This window comes from Botrytis cinerea, chromosome 12 (genome assembly GCF_000143535.2).
Source record: "Botrytis cinerea B05.10 chromosome 12, complete sequence".
In the NCBI taxonomy this organism is placed as follows: domain Eukaryota; kingdom Fungi; phylum Ascomycota; class Leotiomycetes; order Helotiales; family Sclerotiniaceae; genus Botrytis; species Botrytis cinerea.
This window is the reverse complement of record NC_037321.1, coordinates 1,006,959-1,019,095: the sequence shown is the minus strand read 5'-3', so window position 1 is coordinate 1,019,095 and position 12,137 is coordinate 1,006,959. Positions and strand designations below refer to the sequence as shown.

Below are 12,137 nucleotides of genomic sequence, written 5' to 3'. Positions count from 1 at the left end.
CGCCAACATCTTGACCCCTACACTTCACTTACCACAGCTTTGGACTGTATTGACATCAGCGCCGTAACACAATACCACAAATATGGCACCTCGAACAGAGTAGGTTTTACACTGGAACCTCATTTCCCATTCTTTTTGTCCCTTTTCCCGCAAAACTCTAGCTAACATCATGCCAGCTTCCCCCCAATCCGAGCATGTCTCTTCGACATGGACGGACTCCTCCTCGATTCCGAAGACAAGTACTCTATCGTCACCAACACTCTCCTCGAAAAGTACAACAGGCCACCACTCCCCTGGTCCATAAAAGCACAATTACAAGGTCGACCCGCAGCTTCTGCCAGCGAAATTTTCTTTGGTTGGGCCAACCTACCAATCTCCCGTGAGCAGTATATCGAAGAACAAGAATCCCTCAAGCGAGAATTATTCAAAACCTGTATGCCGTTACCCGGTATAACAAAACTTTTAGAAGATTTAAGGAATGCAAAATCAACAGCAAAGGAAGGAGAGAAGGAAAGGAAGCTACATATTGCCCTAGCGACAAGTAGTCATCAGGAGATGTACGATGCCAAAACTTTGAATCACGTAACGCTTTTCGAAGTCTTTCCTCCACACCGAAAAGTTCTAGGAGATGATCCACGAATTGGACCAGGACGCGGCAAACCTGCTCCAGATATTTATCGGCTAGCACTGGATACCATAAACCAGAGTTTAGAAGAGGGGGAGGAGCCCGTGAAACCGGAAGAATGTCTAGTATTTGAGGACTCTGTACCAGGTGTAGAAAGTGGAAGAAGAGCAGGAATGAGAGTAGTGTGGTGTCCGCATCCCGAATTAAAGAATGAGTTTGTGGGGAGAGAAGGAGAAGTTCTGGCAGGATCGACGGGAGAAGGAGGAAACTTGAAGGAAGATGGTGTTGTTGGTACCGTGGGAGATGGATGGGGTGATTATTTGGAGACCTTAGAGAACTTCCCCTATAAACGATATGGGATTTTGGTGAACTAGAAGAGAGGTGCTTAGACTTGCACATAGATACTTCGCGATAGAATATACAAAGTCGATAGACTTTTGGTGAAACAGTATAGATTTAAGATACCTTACTAATCGGCCCTGTAGAATCTACCATGATGAAAACTTTCTCGAGCATGAAACCACCACGTGTAGAGCTTGTGCACAAAGAAAGGAACAGGGAGTGGTCGTATCGTTTCTCCTGTCCAATCTGGATCCCGTTCGTCTTAAGAAAAAGCATGAGAGCAGTCGTGCAGTATTCATTAGGATCCAAAGAATGTCGACTCGACAAAAGTGCCAGGAAGTGAAGAGAAATAATGAATAGATTAGAGGTCATTCATTTATCTCGGTAAGCTTGACTTCACCACATCTATGCCACACTTTGACGAGTCATAATAATAAATACACTCAAAAAGATTGACACTATTCAATTTCCTAAAGTCACTATCACCAATTCACATATCACGGTTTCAGTTTTGCACTCAAAATGGCGAGAACGCGTAGTCTCATTGAAGATTGAAGCCCTTAAAGGGTCGCAGACAAAAGAAAGTAAAGCTAGAATACAGGAATGTCCTCCATTGCAAGCAATTGGAACGATGATCCAAAGAAATTTTAAAGACAGACAAAAGGCACGAATGCAACGTCTAATGAATGAAAAGCCATGATAACTAAAGAGAAAATTGAAAATTCCGCTGAAGAACCAGAAAAAACGCTTTCAGGGGTATCTTTTCCCAACTCCATCACTATGCCTTATATCCTAGAAGAACCTGAGATAAGACCGCCAACACCTTGCAATGTAATGCCCATAATTGTAGAACCATGCCAGTACTAGGAAGAAGTGTCGTAAATGTCGTAAATGCTATGCGAATGTGAATTGCTGTGAAAAATCCCTGGGTATCATTTTCCGAAAACTCCGCTGTATGCGTGATGCAGAATGTATCTATGCTGCAGTGTATCCGTTTTCCTTGCAGTTGAAATATTAAGAAAACTTTTGGAAGAGACGTCAATAAACCGATTGGCACTGGAGCTTAGTAAGTCCAATTGTCGAATGGAATCATGCAAGACGGTAGAGTGGGCGGTACACTACAGATGATGGATATCTCTTCTGCGAGAAATAACATATTCGCTACTGGAGCTCATATGATGCAGACATCAATAAGTATTGCGTTGATCGGAAGTAGAAAGTAAAGGAAATGCATGTATGGTGGTGTTAAAAAAGTCGATATCTGAACCCATAGAGTCAAGTTACTGCAATAACAGTCTGAAAGAAGCAGGCGTAATGAAAATAAGTGTATGAATTGTGCTGTTGTTGAATGCACAATGACCCGTAATATGCTGAACACTTTGGCAATATCGAGTCGAGGTAAAATGGAGTCCGTAAAATCGTAAGATAGAAAGTGAAAAAATGTGTCGAAAAGCAGTGCAAATACGCACTAAAAGAAGCCATCTGAACTCGTTGCTGTCTATGATAGACCGCAAAAATGTAGAATGCAATTGAGAAACTAAAAAGTTGATGAATGAAGAGAGCAAATTCCAGCTAAAGACCAAGTCGATGACTGAAGATTAAAGCTAGAATCTATTGCGGGGTTTGTTGATTAGAGCAATCTTCAGGGTCTGGGTATGTGCTATCACTATGATGAGTAGCAAGACTGGGTAAATGCGGACTTTGTGAGACGAGGCCAACACTATGACCAAGTTGAGGGGTGGTATAAGGACTGCTTGGGACAGTATGACTAGGGTTGTAGCTAGGAGTATGACTTCTGAAGGAAGTGGCATAGCCATTCTGGGTCGGACCAGAGAATCCAAGACCATCCATAGAACCAAAAGTGTTGAAGTTATAGCCCGGGTTGGTAGCGAATGATTGATGGTTGGCCATATGTCCCTGTTGAAACGAGCCATTATTATAGCCCCTACTGGTGGTAGCAGCTAAGTGAGGTGAGTGACTAACGTGCTGAGATGGATGGCTGGTATGCTGAGAGCGATTATGGCTATAGGGATAATACTGTGAGGCAGATTGATCATATGCACTCGAACGTTGATAGTAGCCGTGATCAAAATGTTGATATTCAACGGGCTGACGCGCTTGAGGCTTGAAATTGTTGTTGTCTGCGATCATTTGCGGGGTACCATGAGACTCAATACTTACGGGAGCAGGATATCCAGCGTGAAAACGCACAGCATTCATAGCAGAACCAAGTGCCATACGGTCCTCCTGTGACTTAGGCTTGAAGGTCTTATTTCTATGCGGCATCACTTTGCCGTCGACGTAATCTCCTCGAAGCTTAGCAAGCGGCATCAATGACTTGATGATTATAGAAAAGTGGTCCACACGATTGTCGTTTTTGTCCTTAAAAACGTGTCCAAGACCCTTATAATCAGGCCATTGTGGATGTGACCATACAGTTTCCATATGGTCGACATTGTATGCTCTTGCATACCATCTGAGATCCTCAAGGCTGTAGGCCATGACTTTCGAATTCTTGGGGTCGAGACCAAGAAGTCGGCAAATAGTCTTTTTGTAATCGTCTTCAGCTTCTGCCTCCACTACTTCTTGTGGCTTGAGAGGAGTTGTTATACTGGTGAGACGTGAGCGTGTATTGATCGGTTGCCCTTTGGTCTTTTTAGTCTGCGGAGTCTTGTCCATAACAGAGTAGTTGATATTGGATCTTGTAGGGGTCTTGAGAGTCGCTCGGCGAGCTCGAAGAGTTGGTCTGGCATTAGATCTGACTGCTGAGTCAATGTAATCGTCCTCTTCAGACTCATCTTCGTCCTCGGACTCTGACGTCTTCTTGCGCTTGGCTGAGTTGGTGACAGCTGATCGAGCAGGCTGAATGCGAACTGGGGCCATTGGCGTCTTTGGACCGGCTGCATTACCACCGGAAGTTTGATGAGGGCTGAAGCGGGCATATTTGTCATATGGCTCTGCCTCTTCAGGAAGCAATTTGGCTAAGGCTGTAGCCGCCGCCTCGGGACCGACGCCTTTGCTCAAAAATTGCCGACCAATCTCATTTTGCGCATCGCGCTGAGCGTTGATCTTTTTGTTATTGAGCTTCATCTAAAATCCATATGTTAGCACTAGCAAAAAAGTAGGAAAGGATAAGATTGTTTACCTTCAGCTCTCCCTGTGGATGACTAACGAAACGTTCGAGGTATGGAGCGTCCAATAACATTTTGCACAAGGCTTTAGAACGCTGTAAAATAGATTAGATTATATCTCTTGGAGCATTGAATGGGTACTTACAGTGCAGGCGCCACAAATAGCTGTCCAGCGTTGACCAAACGAAGTATGGATCATTGGTCCCTCAAACTTTGACTCGTGAAATGCTTCTAAGAGCTTCACATCCATCTGTACAATTCTAGCCTTTTCCTGTGTTTTTTTTTTCATTAGTATTTTTGAAATGAGCGAGGCCTAGAAAAGATTAGGGATATACTTACGAAAATCTCCCAGCAGACTTCTTCTATCGCGTACGCCGGGTAACGATTTTCCTTAAACTTAGTGGCTGCTTGCGACAATCTGCCATGTTTGGTTGGTTTATCGATGATCGCATCATCGCCCTCGGTTTCAACAGAGTTGAACGCTTCGAACAAGTCTTTGATAAATTCTCGCTGATCGGCAGGATCATCGGGAGCACCACTCAAGCGTCCCTCTTCATGGGCTGCCTCCATTCGTTCATCGATTCGACGGCGTCTTGTCTCTTGCATGTCGTCAAGGTCACTATAGATTGCCCTATACGGACCGGCGGGCCCCCGAGGAGTTGTCAACATTGGTTGTCGGACGTGCTCCTCAGGATACCCGCCAGTACCGTACTCAGTATCACTGTCGTCTTGATCCATCTTCTAGAAATGAATGCGAAAGTCAGCCAATATTTTCGTAAAGGTGAATATAGTTGGGTGGGAGATAAAAAAGGTAAGAGTAAAAATCTTAATATGGAAGAATATGAATGAATGAATGAAATATTGTACTAACTTCACGCTGGTGTGCGAGACTTAAATTGGTTTTGAGTATCTGCAGATCAAAGAAAGCGCAAGTAAGTCTAGATACGGCAACTCGTGTTGAATATTCAAAGAAGGTATGGTGTAGTATGACAAGTAGACAAGAAAGAAGGTATGGTGTAGTATGACAAGTAGACAAGAAAGAGGATAGCAAGTCAACAAGCAACGAACAGGAAAATATCTGGTGGAACTTGTATCGTCTTTTCTGTACTTTGTATTGATTGTTTTTTCTTGTATTGAATTGTATCTGAAATTGAAGGAAAGAGGTTCTAGATTCACAGGAAGCTGGAATCCTCGGGTGGGGTAGTTGATGATTTTAAAAACAAGGGAAAGGAAGCGGAATCGAGAATGGGAACCAAATAAAGTGGGTACCAAGTCAATGTGATCAAGAATATATGTAAGTGAATTCAAACCGTGAATGGAGGCTGAGAATAAAAGGGAAATGAATCAAGCGAGGAGCCGTATTGGCTGATTGGGGAATTTGAAAGTTTAGAAGACAACCCGTACGCAAAACCGAGGTAATGAAATATTGGGTAATTTGTACGGCCAGTTAGAATGGTAGAAATGGAAACTGGTAGTGGTTTGATTTGGAAAAGATTAGTCTGTTGCCCTGGGTTACATACAATACAACGAGGACATTGTATTGAATTCTCGTCTGAACCCCTTTCCACAATCTCTTTGAATAGAAAGTGGGCCCACGTGAACGAACCTCACCAATCATCAGGCGATACAGTGCATGCTATTATCTTTGGCACACTTTCATTTTAAGAGCAAATGCGTATATGTAAGTGCCTTGTATCGTTGCAAAAGCTAAGAGTACGTGCATTATAGACTTATACAAGCAAGGAACTCAGAGAGTACGGAGTTACATGGTGAATGCACTTGCGTGAGAATGGAATCAGTGGTTAAGCATAACACAAACATTTGCTGATCACGTCTTCTAGAGTCTTAGACATAAAATACAACCAATGTTCACAGTAACATGTGGTTTTGTTTACAAGTTATGTTAGTAACTTATAGATTGTTCACCTGTGATCGGTGAAGAACTCGAAGGACTATGGAAGATTGATTATATATGGACTGTCTTGATATCATCTTCATTCAAGAAATTGTGGTAGAAGTGATGAATAGTTCAGCACAGATCAGGCCAACTTAATCTGCAAGTCCCTTCTTCACATACGATTATCTGGTCATGTGTTGAGCTTTCACACACAAATTTTAACAGCCTTATGGGCAGATGGAACAGAGCTTTACTTAATATGAATTGAACTGACGCTCTCAAGTGAAAAAATACTAGCGGGAAGCAAACATTACGGTATTGTACATGTAGCTGGCATAGATAGCACCACTGAGAGCTAATTGACAACGTATATCCACACTCATAGCAACCAGAATGATCACCAATACTAGTGAGAAACAGAGTGCTTACTTCAAGTGAAGTTAGCAACATGGATAGCGAGAGACTTTAGCCACCAATGATTGCCGGTATCAAAATTCAACGGACAACGGACTTGTATGTCACTATTTGATATATTGCAGAAATACCACATAGAACAGGGGCAGGTCACTGATTACTTCATAATTGTCTGACCGGAATGAAGCTCGGAAGTTCCGACATGAAACAAACTCCAGTGACAGCGATAAATTAGAAGGACAGCGACGAAAAGGGAGAGATGCACAGGAAATATAACTTTACGAAGAAAGAATTCTGCTGTGGCTGGACATACCTTTATGAAGGCCTAAGGCCGTGCCATTCTGGAGGCATGAAGCTTCAACTAAAAACTAAAAGTTCTTGTTGGCATTTTTAGTTGATTGAGGGGGGGCTTTAATAGATACTAGATGAGGAGGAGGAACATTAGCGACAGTTCCAGAATCATTCAAATTCACCGATATTCAGCGATAGCTGTGGTTCCACCATGTTATTGGTGTCAAGCAAACAAGTGGATAGAGCTTGTGCATGTGGAAGAGAAAACTCTCAAAGTGGCATGCAAAAGTTTAAACCCTCACTACCTTATTGAATGCTTCAAGGTGTAATACTTGGCTTCGACTTGCAGCCAAATAGAAACTAAATTTGAATTGGTCTGGTTATACCAGAATCCACTTGAGAATAGTTTCTTTTGTTGTATGCAGGCTACAACACTTGTTGCCCATAACTTGTCAAGCAACTGAGCGTATTCCATCAAGATTTTTGACAAGAATCGTGTCCACCGTGAACAGAAATAGAAATCTTCAATTTTTCTGTACGAGAGGAAGTGACATAATGAAAAATGCTCCGAACCCTGGCTGAAATGGCATTGAACTGCCCCAGTTGGGGGTGCCACTGGAAATAGTTAGCACGGAGTCATTTTGTTGTCATATGTAAACTGGTGGAGGTTGTAATGAGGCTGTCACTTACTTTTCTTTCTTGCTGTTCTAGAATTTTAAACTTCTTTGGTGCTTACTGGAGACCATGATTAGTTGTGCGCCTATCAAATTCCAGTTGAGGTTCCGATTGAAGAGGAGAGACTGCGGGGAGATTAAAATCAGTAATATTCAATGGAAGTATAGGGATATGACATTGAAAGAGATTTGGGGGATGATAAATTAAAAGGAGACGGAAGAGCACAGGAACTGCGGTGCTCAATCGTCCTTTAAGTGAGATCGGTAGTTTGAAAGAGCAGTACTCAGAGCACGGAAGGATGCCGGCTGTTGAAACTTTTTAGATAATACCATTATTATCCACGAGGAAGAGGGATATAAAAAGATCTGAGCTAATAATAAGAATGAACGTACAAATACGAGGGAAAGTAGAGGTCTGCCACTGGACTTCGTGTTTGCGCAAACTTGCGAGTAATGGAAGATGCTCACCTGTTTGTAAATGTTGTTAGCAACAGATGAAAATTGTTTGAAATAGTACGAATATCGCACGGGATAAAGATAGAAGAAGCACAAAGGATAGAACTCACTGTATTTTTAAGTCTGTCGGCGGCGAGGATAATCTGGTCAGTTTGGTCTTTCATGAAGATGGATTATTCGCAAAGTAGAGGAGTACCTAAATCAATTCAGATCAGTAACATGCTATTAAAGAGGACTATAGTGAATAGTGATTGCTTGAGATACCAAGTGGAATAATGTCTCGGTCTCTTCTACGCAACTGGTGCGAAAGCCATGCTTTTCACATTGATTTTGCAGGTAGAGGTATCAAACTATGATTGAATCGACACAAGTGCCTTCCAAAAGACATGTATGAAGAATTTGATCAATATAACTTACTTTTTTGATGCTTTTTAAGGGTTATTGTGCCCATTTCCGATTGTTTTTGGTAATTTGGTGTTGTGGTTGTTGCGGTTTGGAAGGAAAGAAGAGAAATTAACTATTTGTGCGAAGATACTTGGCAAGAAGCTGCTCAGATCTACAAGAGAAGCCTAGCCTCGAAGTGTGCAGGGATTTCCCTTCAATCCTAAGCCTCTTTGAGAGAGCGGGCTACAAGTCACGCCATGGTGCATACTCCCAGTCTAATTATAGACCTCCTAGAGGGGATACATCGCAGTATCTCACTTCTATTGACCCTCTGTGAAATACATGTAATCTATTTACACTATTATACTTGTCCCTGAAGGCATTGGGACACTGTAACAACGATCTAAACCTATGTTTTCCTGTATTTGCTTCATAAGTATAACTTTAGATCGGTGACTATCCTTTTTATGAGTATCAGCTTCTTGTTAGACCTAGAAATTGGATTGAATAAACCGTAGATGGCTTGAAAGAGCGTCCTATGAGGGTGAGTATGCCTTTACTTCAATCAAATTAACGCTTGAGACCGTGCCGTTCACCTAGAGCCTGAGCCTGCAAGGTGACTTTATCTTTGAGCTCACTAATTTGTTCACAACCTTTTGATCCATTGTGTCCTACTTTTGAGGACTCGATCTATGTCATTGATCCTATCAAGGTCACCAGAAGTTTTCGATTTGACTCAATGTCTCTTTGTTTTGTTTGAATTATAATAATATTCACCTATGCTTTTCCGGATTCAACCAACACTTCATCTCAAAATCTGAAAACCCTTCAAAAGCTGCAACTAATTGTGATGGATCACCAAGAACAAGGTCCAAATACTATGATATACTAAGTTTTGTTCCACAAAAATCATTCTTGTGCACAATAGACCAAGATTTTATCACCACAGCCATGAACCGCTTTATTTGCAGTTAGTGTAAATCATGGCAACTACATAACAGCCATTATGAATTGTATTACCTGAAATCTATAGCACTATACACACTCAATCAGACATTGTCTTTGGCTGTTATGATCAATTAACCTGAGGCAGAAGACCTTAGCCTGCTTCACAGACCTCAAAAAGACTTCCAGAACTTTTGAGAATAGTTGAACACAACACTGCCAACTATTTCAGCTAGAAGAACCTAAACACAAAGCCTATCTGGCAGTAACAATCATTAGAATGTTGAATTGGACATCGACTGCTATCCTTCAACACAATAAAGAAATGTTGTAAGTATGATCCAGGATCAGTCAAGGAGAACATTCTGGGCTCAACGGAGTTTACTAATTGGTGGCTTCTTGCAGTCAACTACAACCTCCAACAAATACAAGAATGCATTTACGAAATCGATGCCGTCTGCTGTTAGGGGGACACAACCATCAAAAAAATACAAGCTAAGGAAGAAGGCAGGCTGGGGAGGAAGGAATTGCCGCAAAAGTGCAAGCTCGCGGCGCAGCATCGTCAACGAAGGTAGGCGAAGTCCTCTTCTCTTTTGAGAATACCGGCATTGCTTCAAAGAAGACCGGGAAGAACAAGCAGGAAAGTTAATCGGGCACCTGAGATACCCGAGCCCAAAGTCGTCTTTCGCTCCTCTTGATGATAGAAAGTACGCGCCGTAGCAATAAGAGCTCACGGTGCAAGTTTCGATTTCCAATCGCAGACGAGGGCTCTTAGCACGCCTAACTTATCTCGACATTAAAAACATATACAGAATCGAGATCATACCGTGAATGATTATGTCACTATGATTTTACAGAAGTGTGCGGAGGTTGGTACAGGCATACATCTTCCATTCCAGCCCCCACGACGGAACTGCGCACCAGCAATGCTAATGGCTCTTCAGATGTTTATGATGTCACATTGCTACTTGCAAATAGCCTACACAACAGACCCGAAGTCTTACACCTCCGCAAATATACAGAGATTTATCGTCGATGACTAGATTATGCTCGCTCAGCGAGTTCCAACGGTATACAAAAGGAATCGTCGTTGACTTCGGAATACGAATCCACCATGCTACTATTACATGTATACAAAGTAGGAGACAGTCATGACCATGAGGGGCATTGTGCAATACAAGGTACCGCAGCAATTAGAAATCATAAGCTTGGAACATCAATACTACAATATTCCTTTACCATGGAAAGACTTACTTGTTTCTCTGTTTTAGCGCACAGCAACTATCATATCCAATACCCAAAAGTAAATAATAACTCCAGAACTCCGATAAAGCAGACCATAAAGAAAACCAACAGAGTGTACATCACTATTACAATAACTCAAGGAAAAAACTTCATTCCATTACTTGCTACTATGGCAAATAAAGCTTTTAGAGATGCAGTCTTGCATCTCTACTACCATGATACCATGACACTGAAAGCACCATCCCCATAAGCCATGAAAAGTACTGGTAGAAGACCTACAAAAAACAAACCTGTTCACTCTTAACCATCACGTGTTCGCTTCGAGGGAAGCTTGACTTTCAAGCCCCTTTTCAAAGTTGACTCTTTACAATTTCTGGGTATACTTCGGCTCGACTAAGATGCCTCATCAAACTTGAGATATGACCTTTAGAGGTATATCTTCGTGTTTACCAATTTCCTCTTCCTCTTCTACCTCTACCTCTTCCAAAACCTCCTCCCCTGTTACTATTTTCACCTCCAGAACCCATCATGCCTTGATCAAACCCTCCACCTCCAAATTGACCTCCTCCAAAACCCCCCGCACCCCCCGCTGGATTCGAGCCTCCGAACATAGAGGGGTCCATCTGGCTAGGATCCATTCCACCCGCTGCCATCATCTGTTGCATTTGCTGCATCATTTCTGGCGTCATTCCTTCCATGCCAGGCATACCGCCTGCGGCTTGCATTCCCGGCATTCCACCCATGGCCATCATCATATTCATATCCTCGAACATTTTCTTATTGTTCTGTGCGATTTTATTGGGGTCGAATTCGGAGCGCAATGATTCTTGTTTGTTGGCGTAGAGGGCCCAGGTAAATTCATCGAAACCGTAATTGAAGTAATCAGATATGTCGGTACCGGGTCTTCTCCAAGGTTTGTCGTTTTCATTGAGATCTGAATGGGTTAAGATTAATTACATGAATAAATTGCGGGAAAGTAAAAGAGGGCTAAGTACCTTCATCAATATTGATTTGTGTGATTGGTTTCCCGGCTGGCTCATACATAGGCTTTGCATTTACGTCAATTTTTGATGTCGCTAGTCCAGGTAATTCTGCACCGGATATCGCTGGTGTCTCAGAATCTTTCTTTACTTTCTCGGTTTTCACGGCGGGAGCTTTCTCGTCTGCTTCGGTCGTAGATTTCGTATGGCTTGGAAGATCACTGCCGGGCAATTTATCGTATTTTGCGCCTCTGTTTTGACGTTAATACTGAGCACTGTGAGCTGGGCGCAAGACATACTGAGGCTTTGTGGATGGCGGAGCACCATCTTTCTTTTCTGTGATAATATCTATGTCCTACATCTGTATCAGCGAAAGCTATGCAGAGCTTCGGGGTAACCATCTCGTACCGAGTCGCTGTCCTCGTCCTCATCTTCCTCCTCGCCCTCCTCTAAACCTTCATCCTGCTGTTCGGCTTTGACTTCAGGCTGCGCAGCTTCTGTGGGCGCGACTTGGTTTAAAGAAAGCGGCGCACTCTCTTCGGGCGCATAAAAATCATCGTCTTCATCGATATCCATTTTGATTATTGAGGCTCTATTGAGAGTCCGTGTTGTAATTTCTGGGATTGATGGTTGTCGCGATACTACCTCGCTAGGTAGGTATGGCAGATACCTACGGATGGTATGTACTGTAACACAACAGCCTGGCCGCCTTAGTCTTAGTGAATATTAGACGCGTTCAGGCTTAAGTTTCAG

The 12,137-nt window shown here is 42.6% G+C and overlaps 3 protein-coding genes across 3 annotated transcripts; 1 reads left to right on the top strand and 2 right to left on the bottom strand.

The window, feature by feature from the left end:
- Positions 1–12: 12 nt before the first annotated feature.
- Positions 13–1,140, top strand: BCIN_12g02960 (hypothetical protein). The gene is made up of 2 exons (XM_024696347.1): positions 13–99; positions 177–1,140. The coding sequence occupies exons 1-2, from the start codon at positions 83–85 to the stop codon at positions 997–999; spliced, it is 840 nt and encodes a 279-aa protein (XP_024552155.1). The 5' UTR covers positions 13–82; the 3' UTR covers positions 1,000–1,140.
- A 1,006-nt stretch (positions 1,141–2,146) lies between these two features.
- BCIN_12g02950 (hypothetical protein) lies at positions 2,147–5,243 on the bottom strand. The gene is made up of 5 exons (XM_024696346.1): positions 4,970–5,243; positions 4,438–4,839; positions 4,244–4,369; positions 4,113–4,193; positions 2,147–4,057 (listed from the first exon to the last, which is right to left on the bottom strand). Exons 2-5 carry the CDS (start codon positions 4,834–4,836, stop codon positions 2,579–2,581), a joined length of 2,085 nt encoding a protein of 694 aa, XP_024552154.1. The 5' UTR covers positions 4,837–4,839; positions 4,970–5,243; the 3' UTR covers positions 2,147–2,578.
- A 5,274-nt stretch (positions 5,244–10,517) lies between these two features.
- Positions 10,518–12,135, bottom strand: Bcfip1. The gene is made up of 4 exons (XM_024696345.1): positions 11,793–12,135; positions 11,684–11,739; positions 11,400–11,635; positions 10,518–11,338 (listed from the first exon to the last, which is right to left on the bottom strand). The coding sequence occupies exons 1-4, from the start codon at positions 11,958–11,960 to the stop codon at positions 10,851–10,853; spliced, it is 948 nt and encodes a 315-aa protein (XP_024552153.1). The 5' UTR covers positions 11,961–12,135; the 3' UTR covers positions 10,518–10,850.
- Positions 12,136–12,137: the final 2 nt, after the last annotated feature.

Bases quoted from the DNA above. Each gene is read 5' to 3' on its own strand.
- Bcfip1 (XM_024696345.1), bottom strand. From the start codon at position 11,960: ATGGATATCGATGAAGACGATGATTTTTATGCGCCCGAAGAGAGTGCG. The intron at 11,740-11,792 runs GTACGAGATGGT...ATACAGATGTAG, and splicing joins AGGACGAGGACAGCGACTCG to GACATAGATATTATCACAGA. The intron at 11,636-11,683 runs GTATGTCTTGCG...ACGTCAAAACAG, and splicing joins CCGCCATCCACAAAGCCTCA to AGGCGCAAAATACGATAAAT.
- BCIN_12g02950 (XM_024696346.1), bottom strand. From the start codon at position 4,836: ATGGATCAAGACGACAGTGATACTGAGTACGGTACTGGCGGGTATCCT. The intron at 4,370-4,437 runs GTAAGTATATCC...AAAAAAACACAG, and splicing joins AAGTCTGCTGGGAGATTTTC to GAAAAGGCTAGAATTGTACA. The intron at 4,058-4,112 runs GTAAACAATCTT...TATGGATTTTAG, and splicing joins ATCCACAGGGAGAGCTGAAG to ATGAAGCTCAATAACAAAAA.